This window comes from Oryctolagus cuniculus, chromosome 5 (assembly GCF_051225735.1).
Source record: "Oryctolagus cuniculus isolate XC-2025 breed Fujian yellow rabbit chromosome 5, ASM5122573v1, whole genome shotgun sequence".
Lineage (NCBI taxonomy): Eukaryota > Metazoa > Chordata > Mammalia > Lagomorpha > Leporidae > Oryctolagus > Oryctolagus cuniculus.
The window spans coordinates 18,604,632-18,632,477 of record NC_142871.1 but is presented as its reverse complement, the minus strand read 5'-3'; the positions used below and the strand labels follow the sequence as shown (position 1 = coordinate 18,632,477).

At 40.9% G+C, this 27,846-nt stretch overlaps 1 protein-coding gene across 4 annotated transcripts in view; it reads left to right on the top strand.

Annotated features, from left to right (window-relative positions):
• TAB2 (TGF-beta activated kinase 1 (MAP3K7) binding protein 2) overlaps positions 1-27,846 on the top strand; it is a 99,516-nt gene that overhangs the window by 61,502 nt on the left and 10,168 nt on the right. For all 4 annotated transcript variants that reach the window (XM_051836814.3, XM_051836815.3, XM_089333644.1 and 1 more), the window contains 3 exons: positions 4,464-5,964; positions 26,200-26,360; positions 26,571-26,664. In XM_051836814.3, the coding sequence (XP_051692774.1) occupies positions 4,464-5,964; positions 26,200-26,360; positions 26,571-26,664 (1,756 nt within the window). The remainder of the gene's footprint in view (positions 1-4,463; positions 5,965-26,199; positions 26,361-26,570; positions 26,665-27,846) is intronic.

Here is a 27,846-nt window from a genome sequence, read left to right as displayed (position 1 = left end):
CCCAACACCTAGTGATGACAAAAATGAAATCTGTTTTGCTTGCAAATTACCTGTGAGACAGGCTACACTTTTTTTTTTTTTTTTGAGATTTATTTATTTACTTGAAAATCAAGAGTTACACAGAGAGAGAAGGAGAGGAAGAGAAAGAGAAAGGTCTTCCATCCGCTGGTTTACTCCTCAAATGGCCACAACAGCCAGAGCTGGGCCAATCCAAAGCCAGGAGCTTCTTCAGGTCTCTCACTCAGGTGCAGGGGCCCAAGGACTTGGGCCATCTTCTGCTGCTTTCCCAGGCCATAGCAGAGAGCTGGATCAGAAAAGGAGCAGCTAGGACTCGAACCGGCACCCTATGGGATGCTGACACTCAGGCGGTGGCTTTACCCACTATGCCACAGCGCCTGCCTCTTCCACTAGACTTTGAGATCAGCCACATACTCCTTTCTACTTGCCTAATAGACGTTCAGAAAACGTAGGCTGAAGGAGTGACTGAATGAATCAATTTCAGAAGAGTGGTTGTAGGTTAGATGCTGATGATAGCTGTAATTTCTGTGTTTGCTGGGCTTTGGGAAAAAATTAAAGAGGAACTAGAAATAATGATTCAGATTTTTTTTTGGTAGCTTTGAAGAGAGTACAGATTTGTGGCTATACGTACACACACACACATACACACACATAATAATTCTATTTTAAAATAGCTAGCAGAGATTTTCCCAACACAGAGAAATGATATATGCCTGAGATGATAGATATGCCAATTACTTTGATCCGATCATTACACACTGTGCCCGATATGTGTGTGTGTGTGTATGCACAATTACTGTGTGTGTCAAACAATAGTAATAGTAATAATATTTTGGAGGAAAGAAAACATTGGTTCTCATTCTTTTAAAAACTTGTATCTTATTCTTTTTGATATTCTTGAAGGGAATCCTTTACAGCTTTCCAGCAAAAATAATCAGGGCTTTTTTGAGAAATGACTGATTCCAGGTCTGGCAGTAGAAAATATACAAGGTGAGCTTAGGCATTAGACATTAGACATTAGGAAAGAAAGACTACTGGATTCTTGTCATCTTGTATCTGTAAAGATACAGGAGTATCTTTAATTTTAGTATTGTAATACTAAAAATAAATCTTAGTCCTTGTTGGAGCTTGGTAGGGCACCAACTTTGAAAATCACTAAAAACTGGTAAAGAGAAGGAATTTCATTATCCTGCTTTTCTGGACAAAGAGTAACCTTCTAGCAGAAGAAAGCAAGTCTTTAAGGAACAATTGCTGCTAATAAATAAGAAGACATCTTTAATTTGAGAAGTCTCCAATTTCAGCATTTTTCAGCCTCTAATGAAATGACGTTTCTAAACAGTGACCATCAACAGCTGCTAAAAATCATTAGTTGGATCAAGCTGACAGTGTCAGAATCTACTGAAAATGATATATGTGCAGGTTAAATAATGTAAGGTCATATGAGTTATGGCATAGCTGGGATCAAAATATTGCTGTTTAATGGGGATATATTAAATATTGAGAGATTATAAAGGCTTAAAGGATTTTTATGAGCTCAAGAGAATTAAAGAGGACAGCTTTTAAATATGAGTGCCAAGCTTTTACAAATGAAGTGTGGAGTTAGATGTGGTAAGAATATGCATTTTAATTTGGGGATGACAGCAGAGAGAGTGAGAGAAAGATGGGGTCACTAAGTTTTGGCTGAGAGGCAAGAGGAATCTACTAGGAATGGCAATAAAGGTAACAAAATCACCTATTAGATTTGGCAAAAGTTCAGATCGAATGGTTAAGGCATAAAGAGTAGATAAAGACTGTAGTCAGTTTATTTTCTTTGAGAGAGTTGTATTATCATTTCAGAGTTGTGAGTAGAAAAAAAGGATTTTTATAGCAAGAAAAATTTGAATTGCTGCTTGCAAGGCAAGGGGAGCCAAACTTTGCTAACCTTTTCTTTTGGATTACTGTTCAAACAGTGTATATTATCATTTCTTTTTTAAAAAAAGAATTATTTTATTTATTTGGAGGGCAGAGTTAGAGACAGATGTAAAGCCAGAGAGAGAGAGAGGTCTTCCATTCCACTGGTTCACTCCCTCAAATGACTGCAATGACCAGAGCTGAGCTGATCCGAAGCCAAGAGCCAGGAGTTTCTTCCGGGTCTCCCACTCAGGTGCAGGGGCCCAAGGACTTGGGCCATCTACTACTACTTTCCCAGGCCACAGCAGAGAGGCACCATAGCGCCAGCCCTGACTATCATTTCTCTTTAAAAAAAAAAGATTTATTTATTTGAAAGTCAGAGTTACACAGAGAAAGAAGGAGAGGCAGAGAGAGAGGTCTTCTATCCTCTTGTTCACTCCCCGGTTGGCCACAACGGCCAGCCAGAGCAACATTGATCCGACGCCAGGAACTAGGAGCCTCTTCCTCGTCTCGCACGTGGGTGCAGGGGCCCAAGGACTTTGGCCATCTTCTACTGCTTTCCCAGGCCACAGCAGAGAGCTGAATTGCAAGCAGCGCAGCTGGGACTTGAACAGGCACTCATATGGGATGCCGGCACTGCAGGCAGTAGATTTACCTCCTATGCCACAGCGCTCGCTGCCCCTAGCTATCATTTCTTAACAAAACCTCAAGTACCTTAAAAAAAAAAAAAAAAAAAAGTTTTATTTGAATGACAGAGTTACAGAGAGAGGTAGAGACAGAGACAGAGAGAGAGAGAGAGAGGTCTTCAATCTGATGGTTTACTCCCCAAGTGGCTGCCGCAGCGGCTGAAGCTGAGCCAATCCAAAGCCAGGAGCCAGGAACTTCTTCCAGGTCTCCATGCGGGTGCAGGGGCCCAAGCACTTGGGCCATCTTCTGCTTTCGCAGGTACATTAGTAGGGAGCTGGATTGAAAGTGGAGCAGCTGAGACTTGAACCAGCGCCCATATGAGATGCCGGCACCACAGGCCAGGGCTTTAACCCGCCATCCTACAGCATTGGCCCCCTCAAGTACCTTTTTATCCAGTTCTTTATAATATGATTTTATCTGTTATCAAGCTGCCTATAGATGTTTTCACTTGATTACTCATATGTATAACTATTCCTTTTCTGTCACGCTCCTAATTTTCCTGTCCTCTCTGTATTCTTTCTTTTGTCTCCAGATTGCATTGTAGCCTTGTGTAATGTATTCCCATTATCAAGCAGTCTTTATTTCATGGCTTCTGATTGTCTTATCAAAAGGTTTTCTGTCTTTCATCTTTTCATCAACAGACTTACCTTCCCAAAATGCCCTTTTGCCTTCATTTTTTGTGTTTCTACATTTAGTAGCTTTCCCCATTGTTTATGGTGAAGTCCAGGCTCTAGTGTGACTTGTTTTTCACATATCCTTCATTACTTCATCTCAGTCTACTCTTGAACAGTTTGTTTCACAGTTTCCGGTACAGATCTTGAACTTGGCCAGATCTCCGATCACCTGTTTAGAACGTGCTCTTATTTCTGTCAGATTTATGTTCTTTACTCTTGCCAGTGCCTTCACCGAGAATTCAGTCTTTCCCCCACCCAAATCCCGTAGTATGTTGTGAACTGTCAGGCCGTACCCCCTCACTCACCCAGTTCCTTCGCGGTAACCTGCAATACCAACACTGTTGAACCTCCCAAGGTGTGTCTCCCTAATGGAGTTCAAGCTCTCTTCGGGGGAAGGTTCCATTTTCTATGTCCCTGAACCTTCCACATTCTGAAACCATGTGCTGTGGATATGGTAAGTGTTCAGTAAATATTTTTAAGGATGAACTGACTAGTGAATAAGTGGTTTCTTTTGAAGGTTGTTTGAAAACAGCCTTATTTTTTGGTCCCCATTTCTCTGTAATGGATTTTCACAGTGCTATCTAAAGGGCAGAGTATGAACTCAGCTCCTCTGGGGGCTCTCCTGAGGGTCTGTTCACAGATAGAAACAAATTTTGCACAAGTTAAGAGGATACACTTGAGGAATTGAGATGACTTTGGTGTGAATTTTAGAACTTTTTTAAGTTAAATGTTACAAATTAGGTTTTAAAAGAGTCACTCCTTTAAAAGAAGTTTAAGCATTGATAGAATATTTTATTCCAAGTAGTTTGAGAAATGTTAAATTATGTCATTTAAATTTTAAAAGAACATTTAATTATATACTTTGAATTATTTTGTTCAACATTAAAATTGTACTTTTAATTAAGTTACAGGTTTACTGTATTTGCATAAATCTATTTTACTACAAAGCTCCTAAACCAGAGCAGTCATTTGATTTACTTTTCACTATTATTCACACCTTTTTCATACATCAGGAGTGAGGATTTTTAATTCAATGATTTGTATAAAGAATAGTTCTCAACTATGAAGCTTCAAAATATCTGTTATAATTGTATTAACCAATCACTTGTTAATCACATAATATGTTTTTAGTGCTGAGAGTAAAGTATTATCTTCTGATTGTTAACACTGAGCTATTTTTATTTTGTTTTATAGAATAATAATAACCTGGATGCCTGCTGTGCCGTTCTCTCTCAGGAGAGTACAAGGTATCTTTATGGTGAAGGAGACTTGAATTTTTCAGATGATTCTGGAATTTCTGGTCTACGCAATCACATGACTTCCCTCAACTTGGACTTGCAGTCCCAGAACATTTACCACCATGGAAGAGAAGGAAATAGAATGAATGGAAGCAGGACTCTAACGCACAGCATTAGTGATGGACAACTTCAAGGTGGTCAGTCCAATAATGAACTGTTTCAACAGGAGCCACAAACAGCACCAGCTCAAGTTCCTCAAGGCTTTAATGTTTTTGGAATGTCCAGTACATCTGGTGCTTCAAATTCAACACCACATCTTGGATTTCACTTAGGCAGCAAAGGAGCATCTAACCTTTCTCAACAAACTCCCAGATTTAACCCCATCATGGTGACGTTAGCCCCAAATATCCAGACTGGTCGTAATACTCCTACATCTTTGCACATACATGGTGTACCTCCACCTGTACTTAACAGTCCACAGGGAAATTCTATCTATATAAGGCCTTACATTACAACTCCTAGTGGTACAACTCGACAGACACAACAGCATTCTGGCTGGGTGTCTCAGTTTAATCCCATGAACCCTCAACAAGTCTATCAGCCTTCACAGCCTGGTCCCTGGACTACTTACCCTGCATCTAACCCTCTGCCACATACCTCAGCCCAGCAATCAAGCCAGCAAGGCCACCAGACCTCCCACGTCTACATGCCCATCAGCTCACCCACTACCCCACAGCCGCCAACGATTCACTCATCTGGTAGCTCCCAGTCTTCTGCCCATAGCCAGTATAACATTCAGAATATTTCAACAGGACCTCGAAAAAACCAGATTGAAATCAAACTTGAACCACCACAAAGAAACAGTTCTTCAAAATTGCGTTCTTCTGGGCCTCGAACCTCCAGCAGTTCCTCTTCGGTCAATAGCCAGACTCTAAATAGAAACCAGCCCACTGTTTACATAGCTGCCAGTCCTCCGAACACTGATGAGGTCATATCCCGTAGTCAACCTAAGGTCTATATTTCAGCGAATGCCACCACAGGAGATGAACAGGTCCTGCGGAATCAGCCTACCCTCTTCATATCCACAAACTCTGGGGCCTCTGCCGCCTCCAGGAATGTGTCTGGGCAAGTGAGCATGGGGCCTGCCTTTATCCATCACCACCCTCCCAAAAGTCGAGCCATAGGCAGTAACTCTGCAACTTCTCCTCGAGTGGTGGTCACTCAACCCAACACAAAATACACTTTCAAAATCACAGTTTCTCCCAATAAACCCCCTGCGGTTTCGCCAGGAGTGGTGTCCCCTACCTTTGAACTTACCAATCTTCTCAACCATCCTGATCATTATGTAGAAACAGAGAATATTCAGCACCTCACGGAGCCTACGTTAGCACATGTGGATAGAATCAGTGAAGCACGGAAGTTGAGTATGGGATCTGATGATGCTGCCTACACACAAGGTAATACTAGTACTGAAGTGGGGATATTGTTGCATGCTGGGCTTTTGGGGATACATTGGATTTCACAGCAGACATGGGTGTCAGTGTTATTATTTCATCTTTTAAAATGTTGCCCCAAATAATATTATCTTAGTATTTGAGCTATCATTGTAACTTGAAGTTTTAATACAGCTACCAACTTTTCAAAATAACCTACTTTGGTTGTATTTTAGTATTATAGTACTTTTAGTATTTAGTATAGTACTTTTAGTATTATAGTACTTTCTTAATGTCTGTAATAGGTTCTTACACTGCTATTGGCTTTCTGTTTAAGATTTCTGCAAATAAAAGCACATTTTAGAGATTATTTGACTCATGACTAATGTGGTAAAATCTGCCTTCTGTGATCAGATACTTGAAGAATAAAGAATTATCTTCATTTCTCTAATATGATTTTGTTAATCTTAAGCTATATCAAAGTCTTTAATTGCTTCTTGCTCTATACTAGTCTAACTCAAAGAGAAAATTAAATCTTATTCCTAATAGTTGTGTCTTTTGGCCTGCCTTAAGTGTCGGTTACTGTAACAGTTCTTTTTATTTGGAATTGTGAATAAGAATATTAGTTTTAAATCTATTTCAATTTATTATCTTTTTCTGGAATAGCATGTAAATTATATCTATGTTTAGGTAAAGAATTTCTGCCATGTATTTAATCTTCAGTAGTACACTGTAAATTCATTCAGATAAGAAAGGTGGAGATGAAGGGGTTTTTCTTGAGTATTGGCATGAAAGTGTACAAATTAACTATGAGTCTTAGAGTAAAGGCGAATCTTTGCCATCTTTCTACCTGCAGTGAGTTTTTCCATGTGTTTACCATAGGGTGATAGGTTGAGAAATACTACACAGCCCCCTATTACCACTTGTCCTTTATAAAATTTCTTATACACTGACTTTGCTGCTTAGTTTCTAGAAGGGCTTGATTGATTAGGATTATTTTATGTTTAAACAGTTGCACACTAATGATTCTCCATCCAAGATGAGCTGTGGTGCTTTCAGATTCCATAATCACCTTTCGAGCTTTCAAACACCAAAGTGCCCAGGGCTCAGCCAAACTTGGTCATTTCTAGTCTCTGAGTGGTGAAGCCCAGGTGCTTAGCTTAGTTTCAGCCATGTCTGAGTTGTAATGTACTATGAGTTTCTTCCACTGCTGTTTAATTTCTCTTCCTCCCTCAAAGTCATCTTTGTTCTTTTCTCCTGTCAAAACAGCAGAATTCCTGTTTGAAGAGTTACTGATTCTTAAATGGAGAGCAATTTTTATGAAGATAATTTTATAAAGGGAAATTTGCAAGTAAAATACACATTCCCATTTAACTGGATATTATAAATTAACAAAGCCATTCACAGTTAACTGGAATATGAAAATAAAGTTGCATTAGTCAGCTTTGCATTACTAAGACAGAATACCTGAGGCAGATGAGCTATAAAGAAAAGAGATATATTTGGGCTCTTTTTTCTAGAGGTTCAACATCCAAGGGCCTCATCTGGCAATGGCCTTCTCACTGGCAGAATCCCAGGCAGCTCTGAGCACCACATGGCAAGAGACAGAGAGCACACGTGTCTGCCTCTGTGTGGCTGCTCTCTTCCCTGTTAACGTCCATCTGACTGTGTGCCCTTGTGCTTGGGTGTGTGCCCGCTGTTCCTTTTGGTTTACTATGGAACTGGTATTGATCAGGTTTTTTGTTTTTTCTTTTTTTTTTTTTTTTCATTTTGTTTTGTTTTTAAGATTTTAAGATTTATTTATTGACTTGAAGGCAGTACAGAGAAAGAGGTCTTCCATCTGCTTGTTCCTTCCCCAGATGGCCACAATGGCTAGGGCTGGGCCAAGCCGAAACCAGGAGCCTGGAACTCTTTATCTGGGTCTTCCATGTGGGTACAGGGGCCCAAGTACTTGGCCATCCTCCACTGCTTTCCCAGATGCATTAGTAGGGAGCTAGCTCAGAAGTGAAGCAGCCAAGACTTGAACCAGGAGCTTAACCTGCTTTGCCACAACACCAACCCCAACCAGGTTTCTGTGTCATCCGCTGACAGCAAATAGATCTAGTGTTTCGTCAACTCGGTTGAAGACAAATCGCGATGGCTCTTTGCTGAGACGCAGTCTGTCTTTCCTCTGCATGTGTGTAATGCTTTATAGTTTATATAGCACAGTCTGCAGTACTACAGTAAGACTAATCTTTTTTATTTTAAAAATTTATTTATTTATTTATTTATTTGAGAGGCAGTGTTACAGAGGGACGGAGAGATAGAGAAAGGTCTTCCATCTCTGGTTCACTCCCCAAATGGCTGCAACTGCGGGTGCTGGGCTGATCCAAAACCAGGAGCCAGGAGCTTCTTCCATGGGTTTCCCACACAGGTATAGGAGCCCAAGCACTTGGACCATCTTACACTGGTTTCCCAGGCCATTGCAAAGAGCTGGATCAGAAGTGGAGCAGCCGGGTCTTGAAGCAGCACCCATATAGGATGCCGGCACCACATGCAGAGGCTTAGCCTACTAAGCTCCAGCCCCAGCCCCAAGACTGGTCTTTAAGCAAAGATTATTTCTAAACTCCAATTTGAGTAGTGTAGGTAAGAAAGAGACAAGAAGTACCTCTGCCTTCTGCAGTGTGACTGACCTTTCTAAAACTCCTGGAACATCCACTTCAGAATAGAAAGATAAGTAGAGCCAGAGACTAGATCATAAGAAAATATTTTCAAATTTAGGCGGGAACAGACATTAAATTGGTAACTAAAATGTGTTATTCTTCTTTTTGTCTGACATTTGAAATCTAAAAATACTATAATAAAATAATTATCAAAAATGAAAACACATATTTTTAAAAGGCACATTATTGGGTGTGCCCTCTGCCATAGGGTAATCTGAAGAAAAAGAAGTCACTTAATGAACTTCTGTAGGGTCCTGCTTGTGCTGACACTGAGTCTGACGCCACTGCCTGCCCTAGAAGTGGTAACCTGGAGTTCTTAATACAACAGGAATCTGAGACAGATAAAAATCAGAGCTGAGGAAAGATGTCAGCTTCAAGCATACAGGGATGAGGAAGACTCTTAGACCTGTTAGGAGGAACACACACAGACGTGAAGATTGCTTGATGGCTCTGGTCAGGCAGCTGCGTTGTTCCTGAGTCCTGTCCCCCAACTCTGCCCAACTTCTGAAAAGTATAGAGAAGTCATTTATCAGATATTCGTGTATTCTGAGACTTCCTAGTGTGCTCCCATCTTTTTGTTGTTGTTGTTGAAGATTTATTAAATTTTTTGAAAGGCAGTTTAGAGAGAGAGAGAGAAAATCTTCCGTCTACTGGTTCACTCCCCAAATGGCTGCAATAGGCAGAGCTGGGCCAATCCAAAGCCAGGAGCCAGGAGCTTCTTCCAGATCTCAAACCTGGGTGCAGGGGCCCAAGGATCTGGACCATCTTCTAACTGCTTTCCCAGGCCATAGCAGAGAACTGGATGGGAAATGGAGCAGCCGAGACTCAAACCGATGCCTATATGGGATGCCAGCGCTGCAGGTGATGGCTTTACTGGCTGCACCACGGCATCAGCCCCTATTCTCATCTTAGTGCTGTGTCTTTTGTTAACACTGGCAACTTTTATAGATATAGAGAACAAAACGCCTTCCTCGGGCAACCCAGTTTTTCACCAAGATGGGGAAAAAAATGCCTACTTTATCTTTTGATTCTTCATTTCCTCATATATGTGAGATTATATAATATCAGTCAGCCTTCCTATCCTCATCCACACATTCAACTGTGGAGTCAACCAGATTGAAAACATGTTTTAAAACTTGGGTCTGAACTGAACATGTAGACAGTTTTTTCTTGTCCTTGTAAAGAAGCTATTTATGTAGCATGTACATGATTAGATACTGAAAGTAATCTAGAGATTATATAAAGTAACGGGAAGATACAGATATGTTACCTTGCAGATACTGTGCCCTTTTACAGAAGGGACTTGCGCATCTTTGGATTTTGGTATCTTTGGGGAATCCTGGAACCAGTCTCCCATGGATCCTGAGGGAGGACTGTATATCCATACTCTTCAGTATATCTTAGATCTGCTCCAAATATTGGAATATACAGTACACAGCTTTTTGCTTAATATCGTAAGATCTTTGCATTTCATTATGCATGCATCTATTTCATTCTTTAAATTTATATTTTCTACTTTTTTTAGATTTTTCTTGAAAGGGTTACAGAGAGAAAGAGAGACAGAAAGAGGTCTTCCATCCTCTGGGTCACTCCCTACATGGCCACAACAGCCAAAGCCAGGAGCTTCATCCAGGTCCCCTACGTGGGTAGCAAGGACCCAGACACTTGGGCCATCTTCCACTGCTTTTCCCAGGCCATTAGCAGGGAGCTGGATCAGAAGTAGAGCAGCCAGGACGTGGACTGGTGCTCATATGGGATGTCAGCGTTGCAAGCAGTGGTTTTACTTGCTACCCCACATGACCAGCCCCCGAGTTTATTTTTTTTAATTGCTAGTCATTTTAACCACTTTCTTGAGATATAGCTAACATGCCTATAGTTCACTCATTTGCAGTCTTGTCTATGAATTTTAATATATTGCAGTCCCACTGCAGCTAGAAGTAGAACACTTTGATTGCCTCAGTAAGAAACCTCATGCTCCATTAGCCCTCACACCCCTACTCTGTGACTCCCAGTGTCAGTGCTGGATAGCCTATTTTCTGTCTGTGGAGATGTCCATATTCCGCACATGTCATACAAATGAAATCCTATTCTGTGTGGTCTTCTGTGACTTTTTTTCATTTAGCACAGTTTCTCAGTTTTTTCACTTAAAAATTCATCCATGTTGCAGCAACTATTAGTATTTCATTCCTTTTCACAGACAAGCAATATACCGTTCTACAGATAGACCGTATTTTATACATTCATCAGTTGATGGGCATTTTTGTCTTTTTTCCACCTTTTGATCATTATGAATAATGCTGTTATCAATATCTGTGTGCAAGTTTTTGTGTGATAGTGTGTATTTATTTCTCTGCAGGATATACCTAGGACTGGAATTGCTGGCTCCTAGGGTAAATTATACACCTAACCACCGAGGAACTCCTCAGCCAACATTTTGCATTCCCACAAGCAGCATAGGAGGGCTTTGGTTTTTCCTCATCCTCACCAACACTTCCTATTGTCTGTGTGATTCTTCTCATGCCTGTGGCTATACAGTATTTCATTGTGGTTTGGGTCTGCATTTCCCTAATGGCTAATAATCTTGGGCATTGTTTCATGTGTTTATTGGCTGTTTGTTTATTTTGTTGGAGAAATGCCTGTTCGGATCCTTTGCTTCTGGAATTGTGTTTTTGTTATTGAGTTGTGTGAGTTCTCTGTACATTCTCACAATATGTCCCTTATGTGGTTTGCAGTTATTTTCTCCCACTCCCTGAGTTGTTTTTATTTTTTATTTTTTATTTTTTCACTCTCTTAATGGGGTCTCTAAGCATAGAAGTTTTTATTTTGCTGAAGTCCAGTTTTCCGGCGCTCAGCCCTCTGCCTCTCTGCTGAGTTGCCCACCTGGTCTGGCCAGGTGTAATCTCTCCACCCAACCATGTAAACTCGCTCCTTCCCTCCCGCCTCCAGTCTCTCAGGCTCTGTCTGGAGAGGTGTCCATCCGTCCTTACGGATGTCCCTTCCCTAATAAACCTTGCTATTTTACCTGCCCCCCCCAAAAAAGTCCAGTTTCCCTAAGTTTTCTTTTGTTGTTCATGCTTTTAGTATCGTATCCAATAATAAATCATCAAACTCAGGGTCGTGAAGATTAACCCCATGTCCTCTCTTACAAGTCGGGTAGTTGTAGCTCTTATATTTTGATCTTTCATCCATTTTGAGCGTATTTTTGTACAGTAGCAGAGGCAAGGACCCAACTTCATTCTTCTGCCTGCGGATCCCCAAGCGTCCAGCAGCGTTTGTTGAAAAGACTTTTCTTTCCCCACTGACTGAACTTGGCACTGTAGAATGTCAGTTGACCGCAATGCATGGGTTTATTTCTAGACCCTTGGTTCTTTTCCATTGATCTTGTGTGTTCTTTATTTCAGGGTCACACTGTCTTAATTGCCATTGCTTTGTAGTAAGGTTTTTAAATTGGAGCATGTGAGTTCTCTTGCTTTGTTGTTTCGCAAAATGATTATGGCTCTTTGGAATCTCTTGTACTTCATGTAAATTTTAGAATCATCTTGTAAGCTTCTACCAAGTCAGTGGAATTCTGCTAGGGATTGCATTACAATATTTTACATGTAATTGATTTTATAGAAAAATTTAAAAAGCCAATGGGGCTAGTAAGCTGCCACCTGCAATGCCACCATCCCATATGAAGCGCCAGCTCAACTCCTGGCTGCTCCATTTCCAATCCAGCTCCCTGCGAAGCACCTGCGAAGGCAATAGGTGATGGCCCAAGTACTTGGGGCCCTGCCACCCACATGGGAGACCAAGATGGAGTTCTAGGCTGCTGTCTTCCACATGGCCCAGCTCTTGCCATTGCAGTCATTTGGGAGTGAACCAGTGGATGGAAGATTGGAAGATATCTCTTATCTCTCTCTTCATCTCTCTCCCTCCCTCTACTCCCGTTGCCCTGCCTTTCAAGTAAATAAATCTTTAAAAATAAAGAAAACAGGGGCCAGCGTTGGTTAAGGCACTGCCTGCAATGCCAACATCCCATATGAGTGCCAGTTTGTGTCCTGGCTGCTCCACTTCCAGTCCAGCTCCTGCTATTGCACATGGGGAAGCAGCAGAAGATGTCTCAAGTCCTTGGGCCCCTGCACCCATGTGGGAGACCGGATAGAGGTCCAGACTCCTGGCTTCAGCCTGGCCCAGTCCCAGCCAGCGTAGCCATTTGGGGAGTGAATCAGCAGATGGACCATCTCTCTCTCTCTCTCTCTCACTCTCTCTCACTCTCACTCTCACTCTCACTCTGTAACTCTGCCTTTCAAATAAATCTTTTTAAAAAGAGAGAAAGAGAACCAGAGGGTGCATTATGAAAAGTTCCCTCACCAGAGATAACCCTTGGCTATTTACAAATAGATCATTTTGTAAAGTAATGTTTTGCTTTTTAACTTTACTTTTTTGTCTTTATCTCTGAGAGTTCCATCTAAGGACAGGCATTTGACACATCTGCTTGCCTGGGTTTGAGTCCTGGCTCTGCTAATGCACACCCTGGGAGGCAGCAGGTGACAGCTCAGGTACTGTGTCGCTTGCAGTTTGCATGGGACACCCAGATTGAGTTCCCTACTCCAGCCTGGCCCAGTGCTGGCCGTTGCAGCCATTTGGGGAGTGAACCAACAGATGGAAGATCGATTCTCTCTCTCTCTCTCTCTCTCTCTGTCTCTGTGTGTGTGTGTGTGTGTCTCTCTCTCTCTGTGTATGTCTGCCTTTCAAGTAAGTGACAGTAAATTTTTTTAATTAATGAAAATAAAATTTTAAAATTGTTTTTTAATTTTAGAAAGAAATGGCTACATCTAGTATTTTCTACCATAATATCTTACCAGTCATATCTTGATGGAATTCATTGCTATCTTGCTTTTACAAACAGTGCTACGGAGAAATCCTTGTTTATCCATATTTGTGCCTTGTCCACATATGTTGGCACAAAAGGTACTAGGAGTGAAACCGCTGTACTCAAGAATATGCCTATTTTTTATTTTGATAGACATCATTTAGACTTGGTTACGCTGCAGTAACAAACTGTATCTTCAAATCAGCAAAGGTTTCTTTCTAGTTCACACTTGTCGTCTCTTATAGATTAGCTGGTGGACTCTGGTCTTCATTGTTGTCACGCAGGTTGCCAGGGGACGGGAAGTTCCGTCTCTGCTCTGTGACAGAGGAAATACAGCAGATCCACAGTGGCTTCGGAAGCTTCTGCCTCAACCCCTGTTAATCTTTGACTAAAACGAGTCGGAGGGGATGGGAGGCACAGTTGAGACAGGAATAGTTGGTGAAGGACGCTAGTGACCGCTACAGGACACGTGGCCAGTTTCAATTTTGAGGCTCTCCCTAAAGAAATTGTACCAGTTTATACTTCTGTACTCATCAGTGAACATTTCTGGCAACATTTATATGAATGTTCTTTCTTCCTTCCTTCTCCCACCCATCACCAAGTGGGTGGTTGACAGAAAGTCGTCTTTGTCAGTCTGCTATATAAAAAATCAGCTTTGGTTTTGGATTGTTAAAAATATACATCTTTATATTTTTAGGAGCATAAATGAAATCTGCATCTTTAAATATGAATGAGGTTGAGCATCATTCTGTGTGTTCTTTTTAGAGCCAGTCATATTTCTTATTTTGGGAATTTATCTTTGTAGACTGCCTGGTCTGGGTATTTTTTTTTTTTTTTTTAGTTCGTTATCATGTATCGCTTTGACTCAGTCAACAAAAATTTTTGTCTTATAATAAATTTTTTACTTTTATGTATTCAGACTTCGGATTTTTTTCTTAAAGTTTCTGGGTTTTGTTTGTATCTTACTTAGTAAGCCTTTCCCTATTCCAAGATTTTGAAATAAAAGAGGAACAGAAATCTTGTGCTGTGTCTCCTCTTGGTTATAGTGGCATGCCTTGGAATTGTATTGAACTGGTCTCATATGCATGCCCTCAAATGCTTGATAATGAATGGTTACCATTTTTCAAATATTAACCTTTCTAAGCTGAATAAACATCCACAGTTCCTATCGTGGTTCATCCATGTATTTTCTTTTTTAAGATTTATTTTATTTATTTGAAAGTCAGAGTTACAGAGAGAGAGAGAGAGAGAGGTCTTCCATCCACCGATTCACTCCCCAGTTGGCCGCGACTGCTGGAGCTGTGCCGATCAGGAGCCAGGAGCTGCTTCTGAGTCTCCCGCGTAGGGGCAGGGGTGCAAGAACTTGGTCCATCCTCCACTGCCTTCCCAGGCCATAGCAGAGAGCTGGATCAGAGGTGGAGCAGCCGGGACTCCGAACCGGCGCCTACACGGATGCCAGCACTGCAGGCAGTTGGTTTACCCGCTACGCCACAGCACGGGGCCCCTCATCCGTGTATTTCACTGAGGCTCTCTTGGTGTCTCTAGGCCCCAGTTTCCTTTCTCTGAAATGAAAGTCTTAGTATCTAAATATAATGAAGCTGCAAATGAATGCCAACAAGTTATTATCTAAAGAAGTTCACCACTTCTGTTAAAATACTAACATTTATTGCTTATTAATACTAATATATGTAAGTACTATAAATTTCACAAAAATGATTATATGACTAAGCAACATTCCTCATAGTGTTGTTTTGAGCCCAGTTGTAGCACTGCTGAAAGATCTAATTTCAACTTGACTTCAACAGTGGCAAAACCAGGGTAGGTGTGCAGTACAGTGGTGACGGCTCTGGGAAGCCCGTATCCCGTATTGCAGTGCCCAGGTTCAAATCCCAGTACTCTGTTTCTGATCTGTCTTCCTACTAATATGCACTCTGTTAGGCAGCTCAAATATGTGGGTCCCTAACACCCATGTGGGAGACCCAGATGAGTTCCAGCCTCCTGGCTTCCATCTGGCTCAGCCAGCCATTGGGGGCATTTGAGGAGCGAATGGGCAGATGGAAGATCTTTCTCCATCTGTCAGTCAGTCTGTCCCTCTCTCTGTCTCTCTGCCTTTCATTGAAATAAAAGTGACTTTTAAGAAATCATTAAAGAATTTTTTTAACAGCCAAATGTATGAAAACAAGAGGCTTTATGCCATCTTTGATTCTTGTGTGATTCAGTCACTAAGCAAGTGACTGGTAATATAATGGTGTATAAAATAGTTGTGGTTCTTGCTGTCAGCAGAGTTTAACAGGCTAGGAAAATCTAGATTTATTTTTGTATCTGATTATTGTATTTTCTGTGCACAATGACTTTGTCACGACTTAAACATAACATTCACCTGATACACATAATGACAGGCAAAAACACATTAGAAAAAAAGTACTATTATATTTTTCAGTGGCAAAATGTCTCTTCCCTTTTTTCTGTTAAGCTTAAAATCTTTGTATCCATAAATACATGCCACATACCCGGTGGCATAAGCACTTTTTTAATAGGCACATTCCATTCTCCCATTTTTGTTTTTAAACTTCTAGAGAAATTAGACATTATTTATACTATAGAGTGCCTAAACTTATTAACGCTAACCCCATCTGGAAGTTCAAATCTGTTTTTAAAAAATTCAAATTAAAAAATTCATAACTGAGAAATTTTCTCCATTGTTCGATGGAAGCTAACAAAAGTTGGACAAAGACTAGGCTGTCTGTATAAGTTACCTAGAATGTCAGTGGCGGTGCTGTAAGAGCCCTGACACTTGATTTCACTGGTACTCGGTTATCTTAACAACCACAAGAGGGAGTTGTATGCCTAAATGACCTGTATCCATTGACACTTAATTTTGACTGAAAGAATGTCTTAAAGGTGCTGAATAATTTGTCTCGGCCATAATTCCTGTTTCTTCATCTGTTTAGGAGGACAAGATAGGTTAGTTTAGAAAACTAAACAAGTAAATGTATGATTGAGCTGTTAAATGTACCTCTTATTTCCTTGGTAGAACTAACATAAAAACACCAGCTATCTACATCAGCCACCTAAAGTCTTACTGTATTTTATAATGTATGAAATCTTGCTAAGTAAAGAATATCAAAGCTAAACATTTTAAGGAGATTTTTAAATAAATCTCAAGGTTTTTGTTTTTATCAATGTTTCTATTTCTTGGACTTATGATTAGTATTTTACTAAGCTATTCATTAAAAATCAAATGTGGTCATTATTGTATGTTTAGTATATATACATTTAGTGCCTACAATTTTCAAGACCTGAGACTAGATACTAAGTTTAGTTCAGTTTGTACCGTCAAGGAGCTTTAGGTTTAACTGAGAGATGTACTTGATAATGAAAAATCTAAAATGCTGACTTTTCCCCATTGCAAAATGAAATGAACTAGTCTAACAAAAAAAAGACCCTCTGTTGGTGAGATCATGATTTACAAATGAGTAATAACATAAAAGCTCTTGCAATAGTTTGTTTGGTTTCTGTCCCTCACACTTCACTCATGGTGTTCATTTAATGCCTGTTGAACAGGCAGTACAAAAATTAACCTTCCTAACTATCCACTCAGTGTATTTTTAACTAATAATTAAATTATCACTGCAATGAAAAAGCTCAAACAAAACTGTAGCAGTCTTTACCCATGCTTTCTTATTATGACTTAACTACTTGCATGTAATTAGATATTTTAATTTTATCTAAGTATCTATATACTTTCATACATACATTATATATGTTCAATGTGTAATACATAGTTTCTGTGTAATTACATATTTATAAAATAGAGCTTCAATATTACTTTTAACATACATTATACTATTGGTCAGCTTCAAACTTTTTTCTGCTAATTTGCTATCATCTGTAAGGCTTTCATTGATAACGTATACTACCAGCACCTTTTTCTTTCTTTTCTCTTCACCTCCCTTCCTAATTTGTTTCATCTTTATTTTTACTTATATATATATTTATAACTGATAACATTTCTATTTATCACCACATTATCATGTCCCAGAGGCCCCACTTTTTTTTTTTTAAGATCATTTTTTATTTATCTGAAAGATAGAGGAAGAAACTGAGAGATTTCCATATACTGGTTCACTCCCCAGATGGCCTCAACAACTAGGGCTGGGTGAAGCCAGGAGCCTGGAGCTTCCTCTGGGTGTCCCACCACTGGGCTCAGGGGCCCAAGCACACGAGCCATCCTCCACTGCTTTCCCAGGCACAAATGCAGGGAGTTGAATGTTAGGTGGAGCAGCCACGTCTCGAACCATCTCCCGATTGGGTTGTCAGTGTTGCAGGTGGCAGCTTTACCCACTGTGCTATGATGCTGGCCCCAAGGCCCCACTTCCTGATGCCACCACCATGTGGATTTTGTTTCAGCATATGAATTTTGAGAGCTGCACAAACTTCAAACCATAGCAGTTATGTGCTGTGCTTGGACTATTGGTTGACTGTCAAAGCTGAAACTTAATAAGTGGCATATCTAAGAGTCAGACTTGTAAGTAAACTAGGAAACCAGTGGTGTATCTGTTCTTTTGTGTACTGTCTGGTAGACTTGGAATTTTAAATCTTTTTCCATTCTCTGCGTTTGTCATATCCTTTGCACATCTCCAGGATACCATCTAAAGATTTGTTTTCCGTCTTTCCACGTGGACAGGCTGTTTGCCAGGCTTGCTTACTGCACAGCCATCATCTAGGATTTCTTTTATGCTTCTTATAAATTAGAATGACCAAGTCTCGATCTTTTTTTTTTTTTTTTTTGTAATTTTTTTTAAGATAAAGTTACAGAGAGAGATAGAGACAGAGAGAGAGGTCTTCCATCTGCTGGTTCACTCCCCAGATGGCTGCAATGGCCAGAACTGCACCCATCCAAAGCCAGGAGCCAGGAGCTTCTTCCGGGTCTCCTACGCGAGTTCAGGGGCCCAAGGACTTAGGCCATCTTCTACTGTTTTCTCAGGCCATAGCAGAGAGCTGGATTGGAAGTAGAGCAGCCAGGACTAGAACCAGTACCCATATGGGATGGGATGCCAGCGCTTCAGGCCAGGGCTTTAACCCACTGTGCCACAGCACCGGTCCCCCATTTCTTGATCTTAGCATATCTTCCTTCTTGGTTTATGCCTTCAGTTTTCTGGGACATCTCCTTATGTACTTAATAAATGTCTGGGGTAGGGAGGAATCCTCATAGATTTAGCTGGCTATAGAATCCTAAGTTGAAAATCATTTTTCCACAGAACATATCACTGAAAAGTCCCTGTCACTGAGGAAATCTGATGCCAATGTGATTGTATATGGGACGTATTTTCTTTACAGAAATATTTTATCTTTAATAGTCTGAAATTGTATATGGTATGTCTAGGTATGTGTCTTTCTTTTAATTTTTTATAAATAAATAAAAAATTTGCATTTCATTTGAAAGGCAGAGAGATAGAAGACCAAACACTAATGCTGGTTTTTTCTTCCTTTCTTTTCTTCCTGTCTGATCATCCTTGCCCTTCGTCCGGTGGAACCCCTTAGATTCAAGGGTAGTGTGGGGCAGGTGTTTGGCACAGTAGGTGGGCCAGGGCTTCTAGAGGCCCACTTCCCATGTCAGAGTGCCTGGGCTTGGGGCCTGGCTCTATTTCCAACCCAGCTTCCTGCTGATGCACACTCTGGGAGGCAGCAGGTAACTGTGCAAACACTTGCGTCCCTGGAACCCTTGTCAGTTTCCCATTTCTAAATTCAGCCTGGCCCAGTCCCACCTGTTGCAGGCATTTGGGGAATGAACCAGCAGGTGGAAGATATCTACTTCTTTGTCACTCTGCTTTTCCAATAAATAAACAAATAAATACTTTTTTTTTTAAATGCTAGCATCTCCCTTCAGCCCCAGTGAACTCACCATTTTCTCTTTCTAGAAATACTCTCAGGGCCAGCATTGTGCCATAGAGAGTTAAACCTCTGCTTGGCGATGCCGGCATCCATGTGGGTGCCAGTTTGTTCCCAGCTGCTCCACTTGCGATCCAGCTCCCTGTTAATGGCTTCTGGGAAAGCAGCAGCAGATCACCCTGCGCCCACGTGGGAGACCCAGAAGAAGCTCCTGGCTCCTGGCTTCAGACTGGCCTTCTCCAGCCATTGCAGCCATTCGGGGAGTGAACCTGTGGTGGAAACACTCTGTCTTTCTCTCTCCGCATCTCCTCTGTCTGCAACTCTGCCTTTCAAATAAATAAATCTCTTAAAAAAGAAAAAGAAAAGGAAATATTCTTGTTCAGCAATTTAACATCCTCAATCAAATGTGTATTTGTTTTTCATTGCCATACCTTTAGTGTGTTCCACATCCTACGTTTTATCAGATTTCCTTAATATTTTTCCAACCCATGTATAAAATTTTCCTTTTGTCATTGATGTCTTTCATTTTCTAGAGCTTGTTCTCTGATTCTTTTTCATTGCATTATTCTATGGGTGTAGCATTGTGTCAGTTCTCTTTTTTAAACATTTATTAATTTATTTGAAAGAGTTATCAAGAGAGGGAGAGACAGAGAGAGAGAGCATCCATTCACTGGTTCAGTCCCCAGATGGTTGCAACAGCTAGCACTGGGCCAGGCAGAAACCAGGAGCCAGGAGTCTCTTCCAAGCACCTGGGTCATCCTCCACCACTTTTCCCAGGATATCAGCAAAGATGGATCAGAAGTGGTGCGTGTGGGACCCAAACCGGCGCCCACACGGGATGCCGGCATTGCAGATGGCGCCTTTACCCACCACACCACAGCTCGGGCCCGTTCTCGAATCTCTTGATGATATTAGTTAGGACTGAAGTTCTCATCTGTCTCCTGAGGATCTCAGCTTAATCGGGATTTGGTTTTTCTCTATTTAACTACTTCTTTCACATTTCAGTTGTTCCTTGCATACGTGGTGCTGCACGTGTAGGAGTGAAATGCAGTGAGTCTGGCTGGAAGCTCTGTGTGGGAAAGCAAAACTTAGCTTTGTGCTAAGGGCAGCTCCCGAAGAACACACTCAGCACCAGGCGTTCTGGGAGCAGCGGTGGGAACTGTGTTGGGGAGGGGGAGCCCTCAGACAGATCATGCGTTGTCTTCTAACAGAGTTTAATTATTGGGTTGTATTAGTTTCATTCCTCTGTCATTTTCTTGAGATTTCAGGAGACAGCTGAATCTCTAAGTGCACTGCTTGGTGACCCATCTTTAAACAAAATGCAGTAATAGCTAGGCTTTTTAAGTCGGTATTAATCTGTGTGTAAATAAAGGGCAGGGATGGGGAAATTGTGCCTCCACTGAGTCTGCAACAGATCACTCCTCCCTCTGTGTAAGTGGGTCTTACTGTTGTACATGAACCTCGCCCATCTACACAGAGCACTGCAAAGAGTTTCTGGGAAAATGGAATTAAAAGGTAGGTTTATTTTGATGCAAAAAAATTTCCAAAGTCTGTGCATAATATCTTCATAATATATACTTTCCATGAACTGTTTACAGTTGTATTTGTGGTTGGTATGATTTTGTTTATAACAATTTCCTTACAAGTCAAAACCAACCCCCCCCCCCAAAAAAAAAAACCACTAACGTGGGTGATTTTTCCAATCTCTATTCACATTTTCCATAATAGAGGTGAAAGTATCTAGCTTTGCTGGGCCCTCATCGGATAAAAAGCCTTTCAATCTCCCCCCACTTTCTTTGAAGCCTGGGAGTGTGATTACCACGTTTCTCTCTGGCCAGTACCTAACCCTTTGTCAGCTACTGGAGGCTAATTAAACAAGGCTGTCTTCACTGCCATTGTCTTCCTGCAGGAGGAATCTGATATCGCGGTTTCATAATGGACAGGTATTGGGTAACATTGTGCGCAGTGCAAAGGTTAGAGCCGCTGAGAGGCCGCAGGTGGGGAAGAGAGCTGGGCCCGAGCTGAGTTTCCCGAGTGACTTTGAGATGTACCCTGACCCCGCTTCCGATATTCAAATTCCCAGCACTTAGGAGAAAGAATTAGTAAGAAGTAGCCATAGATTTCTCTTTCCTACTGTTTTCAGAGCTTATTTATAATGAACAAGGATACCTAGGTAATCCTGAGGACTGTACCAGCTGACTCATTTCTAAGTAATATAGACATTATAACTCTGCTCTAAATTTTTGTTTAAACTGGGAAGAAATACCTCTTAAATGAGTAATAAGGCAGTAGATTTGCAGTATTTTACTTGAGAGCTGGAGTCCTGTCATGGGCAATATCTTGCCTTTATTCCCAAAAGCAAGCCACGTCTACAGCCATTGCAGTAACTCCTTTGTGAATTACCAGGGATGTAGTATTTTATCTATTTCAGAAACATGCTGAAGAATAATTCTTTAACTTCATAAACAGTCCACAACCATGTCTTCAGCATCTTCCATCCATTCCCCTAAATCTTTGGATCAGGTTTCTACCTGATGTGAAAGGCTGACTCCTACAGTATGGACCTTCTCCACCGCTCTCAACTCTGTGGTTTGCTTTCCTTTTCTTTTCTTTTCTTTTCTTTTTTTTTTTTTTTTTTTTTTTTACAGGCAGAGTTAGACAAAGAGAGAGACAGAGAGAAAGGTCTTCCTTCCATTGGTTAACCCCCCCAAGTGGCCATTACAGTTGGCATGCTGTGCTGATCCAAAGCCAGGAGCCAGGTGCTTCCTCCTGCTCTCCCATGCAGGTGCAGGGCCCAAGGACTTGGGCCGTCCTCCACTACACTCCTGGGCCAGAGCAGAGCTGGACTGGAAGAGGAGCAACCAGGACAGAATCCGGCGCCCCAACCGGGACTAGAACCCCGGGTGCTGGTGCCACAGGTGGAGGATTAGGTAGTGAGCCGTGATGCTGGCTTTCCTATTTTAATAGAAGTATCAAGACATTGAATTGGGAGTTACTGCTGGAGCCACGTGTGACTGGGAGAATGATCCACCTGTGTCCTGCAATGTGTGTGATGCATTCACTGGAAAGCAGATTGGAATGTTCCGTTATGATTTGCCACGCAGAGTAAGAATAGTGCTCTAGCATTTTTCCCCTTTTATCGTGAAGTAAAGAACGTCTTTATCTCACAGGTTTTGCCATTAAGTGAAGTTGGTTTTTTTTTTCTGAAATGAGTATATTGGTTTTATATTTGCCTAAAACGGCAATATTAAAATTTACGTAGCTGTCTCCAACCTTGTTTTCTTTTGATTTTCAGCCATTTGACCATGACATATGTAGGTGGGGGTTTTTTTCCCCGTGTATTTGGGGATCTTTGTAATTTGCTCTTTCATTAATTCTGGAAAACTTTTGGCCATCATCACCTCCACTAGTTGTTCTGCCTTGTTTTGTCTCTCCTCCTTTGCCAATGACATAGATGCCATTTGATAATTGTCCCACAAATCTTGAGTTTGTTGGTTTTTCCACCACTTTTCCTTCAAGTTTAGTTTGAGTAACTGTCTTTCATGTTCTATTTTTTTTGAAAATTTTTATTTTATTATTTAAGGCTTATTTATTTATTTATTTATTTGAAAGTTACAGAGAGAGAGGGAAAAGGGAGAAAGGGAGAGAAAGATATGTTAGATTTGCTGGTTCACTCCCCAAATAGCTGCCAGGGCTGGGCCAGGCCGAAGCCAGGAGCCAAGAGCTTCTTCTGGGTCTGCTATGTCAGTGCAGGGCCCCAAGCACTTGGGTCATTTTCTGCTGCTTTCCCGGGCACATTAGGAGGGAGCTGGATTGGAAGTGGAGCAGCCAGGACTTGAACCAGCACCTATATGGAATGCCGGCAACCCAGGCAGTAGCTTAACCTGCTATACCACAACACTGGATCCATAAACTAGATCCTTTAACATATTGGTCATAGTTATTTTTTAAAAAGATTTATTTTATTTACCTGGAAAACAGAGTTACAGAGAGAGCTAAAGACAGAGAGATCTTCCATCTACCGGGTCACTCTCCAAATGCTTGCCGTGGCTGGGAGCTGAGCCATTCTGGAGCCAGGAGCCAGGAGCTTCTTCTTGGTCTTTCACGTGGTTGCAGGGGCCCAAGGATTTGGCCCGTCCCCCTCTGCTTTCCCAGGCTCACTAGCAGGAAGGTGGATCAGAATTGGAGCAGCCAGGACTTGAACCAGCACCCGTGTGGGATGCTGGCACTGCAGGCTGGAGCTTTAACCCGCTGCGCCACAGCGCTGGCCCCAGTCATAATTATTTTTAAATTCCCTATCAGGTAGGCCCAGTATCAGAGTCATCTTTCAGTCTGGCTCTGTTGGTTGCTTTAGCTCTTGGTGATGGGATTGAGTTGAGTTTTTCTCTTGCTTTTTTCTGTATGTCAGAATTTTTTATTGAATGCCAAACATTGTGTGTGAAGGAACTCAAGGGACTGAAGTAAGTAGTCTTTCCACCCAGAAATGGGAGATGATCTCTTTCTGTCAAGTGTTAGTGTAAGGGTTCCATTCTGGTCACTTTAGTTAGGGGCAGGACTGGGACTGTTGTGTCTTGCCTTGATGTTGCAGAACGCTTAGTTTCTCTTGCAACTGTTCAGCTTCTGCTATTGTAACCTGAAAACAGCCGTAGACAGCAAGGAAACAAATGAGCGGGCTGAATTCTGGTAACTTGGTTCACAAAAATGGCAGCAGGCCAGATCTGGCTGGTGGGCGGAGGTTGCTGATCCCTTATTTAGAATCTTGTTCTCGCCGTCCTCCCTCACCCCTTCTCTCATCCTCACCCCTACCACGGCAGTGTAGGCTCACAAGGGTAGGCACTTCTGCCTGATCTGTTCGTTGATTTCCCAGGGGCCTACAAGAGCACCCGACACACAGGAGGCCATCAGCTTATTAAAAGAACGCATGAGTAACTTGTGTTTTGAGTGTTTTCTTATAAACAGCGCATAGCTGAAGTTTTAGAACCTTGTCTACTGAGCACTTGTGTTGTAGTGGATGTGTTTAAGTAGGTTACATTTATTATGATCACCAGTGTATTTGGGATTATTCCTGGCGGTTTGTTTTGGTTTTGCTTTCTTTGCTTTATCCCTTCTTTCTCGCCATCTAGATTTAATCAAGCATTTTTAGATTTGTCCTTTTGTCTTTAATTTAGAAACTTCTCCTTCTATTTAACTTTTTTGGTAGTGATGTCTAAATGTTTCACACTTTCCAAAACCTCAGAATATACTTCACCTCTTGTCTTCACACTGCAATTCCTTATTCCGCTCTGATATTTTAGTTTCACTTTATTTAGACAATCTCTGTGCTCCTCTGTCGCCCTTGTTGTATAGTCGTCAAAAGACACCTTTAGTGATTATTTCAGCAGATATCTGGAGTTGAATTCTCACATGCATTGTGTGTAAATGCATTTATTCATCTATACTCTGATAACTTAGTTGGGTGAACAAATTATTCCATATCCTCTAGAATTTGTTAATTCTCTTCTTCACCCTTGGAACGTTGTCAGCCAGTCTCTCTTCAAATCTTACCTCTTTGTGTTTTCTCTTTTCTCCTTCTGTGATTGCTTTCTAGATGTAAAATCATGGGTCACTCTACAACAGGGACGTGCTCTGAGAGAATCATTAGGTGATTTTGTTGTGTGGACACAACAGATGTAATTACACAAACCTACATGATAGTTAGCCTGCTACACGCCTAGGCTACACAGCACAGCCTGTTGTTCTTGGCTACAAACCTCTCCTGCATTATTGTAGTGGATAGTGCAGGCGATGATAGCTCGGTGGTAAGTATTTGTGTAACTACATGTAGTAAAGGTACCGTAAAAATAACAGACAGTAAGAATTTTTCAGGTCTGTTACAGGATTGTAGGCCCACTGCTGCATGTGTATCACAGTCCATCATTGTCACTGTCTCCCTGCATTCTGGGTAATCTTAGTTCTATCTTACAGGTCATCCACATTGTCTTTGACTGTATTTAATCTGGTTTTGATTCTCAGTGGCTTTTCTTTTTTTCTAACGGGTAAGGTACCTTTCTGAATCTCTGTTTTTTCAAAGCTGACTCGAGCTGTCTTCATAGCAAGTGGATGCAAGTAGCTTCACTTCCAGTCCAGTAATCTAAAAGATGAGTCTCACAAGAACATACAGTGAATCTTATAGCTTAATAAAGTTTCCCTGGGCAGATCATTGCTTCAAGATTAATTGCTTATTCTGTTTCTTTAAAAATCTTAGGGAAGTATATTTACAAAAAATGTAATCTAGTTATTGGAAAACTTATGTGATTTCTCTAAATGGTACCATTTTTATTTTAATTTAATTAATTTAATGTTAACATTTATGTGGATTGAAATCAGTCCACTGGTTTGATTTGTTGTATACATCAAAATGGATTCAACTTGGTTCACATTCACATCTAAAAAAAATATCTTTAAACTGTTCGTGTTAGAATACCACATGCATAGAGCAGACGTACCGAACTCTGGAATAAAAGAGCGTGAATTAGAGAGCAGCGAACAGGTTAATTGACTAGACCAGAACCTTGGCGAGTAATAAGCCAAACGTAAGTAGGTTTATCCACGCCCCCTCAAACAAAGTAACATTTTCTTAAATAACTCAGTTTTCAAGTTAAAATTTTTAAATTTTAAATGCTTAAATTCAGATGACTTATTTTAATGTAGCCTTGGGATTCGTGGCAAAGTGTTGTTTGTCACAAAAATATTCTTTTGTTTTCCCAAGTCTGCTTAGAGGGGAACTGACTAAAGTGGATGCACCCTCATGTTTACTGATCTGTATTACAGCTCTTTTGGTACACCAGAAGGCCAGAATGGAACGGCTTCAAAGAGAACTTGAGATTCAAAAGAAAAAGCTGGATAAACTAAAATCGGAGGTCAATGAAATGGAAAATAATCTAACTCGAAGGCGCCTGAAAAGATCAAATTCCATATCCCAGATACCTTCCGTAAGTCTCTATGCAACTCTCGTTATCTCCGTGCCTGAACCTGAGAGCAGGCCGTCGGCCACAGCGTAAAGGCTTGGTCCAGTTTTCTGCAAATGCCCTTCATTCACACTTGTGTTTCTGTCCTCGCTTTGCCCTGCCAGACTCCACCCTCTGTTAACTAATAACGTGAAAACTCAATGTATATCTTTCTTCCGTGGAATTATTTTTCAGCTCGAAGAAATGCAGCAGTTGAGAAGTTGTAATAGACAGCTCCAGATTGACATTGACTGCTTAACCAAAGAAATTGATCTTTTTCAAGCCCGAGGTAAAGTTCAGTGCCTACTCAGCTGCAATTCATTGACTTAATCTACCCCTCTTCTCCCATGGCTGAAAACAGACTTGTCAGGCATAAGCTGACTGTCTCAGAACATCTGGCTTTGGAGCCAGATGACAGTGAGGAACCACTGGATTTTTACTGCTCTGTATCACATCCCCCCCACCCCCAGTGGTACACTTCATTGAGGAATACCTTAATACATTTCTATCCTTCCATTCCACTTCACTCCTGTGTTAAAGGAAGACACTGATTCATATGTGTGGCTGCAGTGTCAGAGGTCTTGCTTTTATGTATGTGGACTGTTACATTCATGCAGAGTAAAATACACATATTCATAGAACTTTGTCCTGTTCCCCTTTCTTCCTTTACCATTCAAGAACTATAATTTTAGAACCTAATTAAAAAGCACCACCACTCAATGGCACTATCTTAATGGGTAGAAAAGAAAATTGAAACATGGTTTATACATTCTTAGGACAATGGTATCTTTTTAAATTTCTTCTTGTAATAAAAGTGTTTACATTTGATTCAGCCCTTGTGTAGAACTACGAAGAATTTTATCTTTTAAATTCTGAAGTTGAGGAAATAATAGAAATGGATAAAATGGAAAAGACGGGAAAGGGAAGTCGACCAAAAGGATGAAAATCCTTAATCACACTTTAGACTTTCCCAGACTCCACTAGACTGGGAGATGAACAGTTTTATTCTTTTTGTGAATATCGGTAAACTGCTGTCTTGAAACAGTCCATAGGAAAACGCTGTTGTTTAACGTTGGAGAGAAAAAGTACTGGTGTAGAAACAACAATCGTTGCACTTACTTCTGTGTGCGTGTGAAATCAAAACCGCTGTGTTCTGTCAGTGCAAGGTTTTATACTTGCTTTGGGCCAGGCCATTGAGTTGCTCACCTCTATGTTTGACAATTGAAAATATGTAATTGTTAAAATTTTAAATGAGTTTAACTTGTCACCTAAAACAGGGATCTACCTCTTAGTCTTTTAATGTCCTACTAGCATTAATTTGACTTTTTCCCCAATTTACCACTTACCTCTTGTTTATGAAATTTAATGTATTTTGAAATCTGTTTAAATCTTGCATTAATTTGAGATTAGAGGTGCAAAATAAATGGAAAGCATTTCTTCAGTTTATACTTGTGGCTTTTTTTTTTTTAAA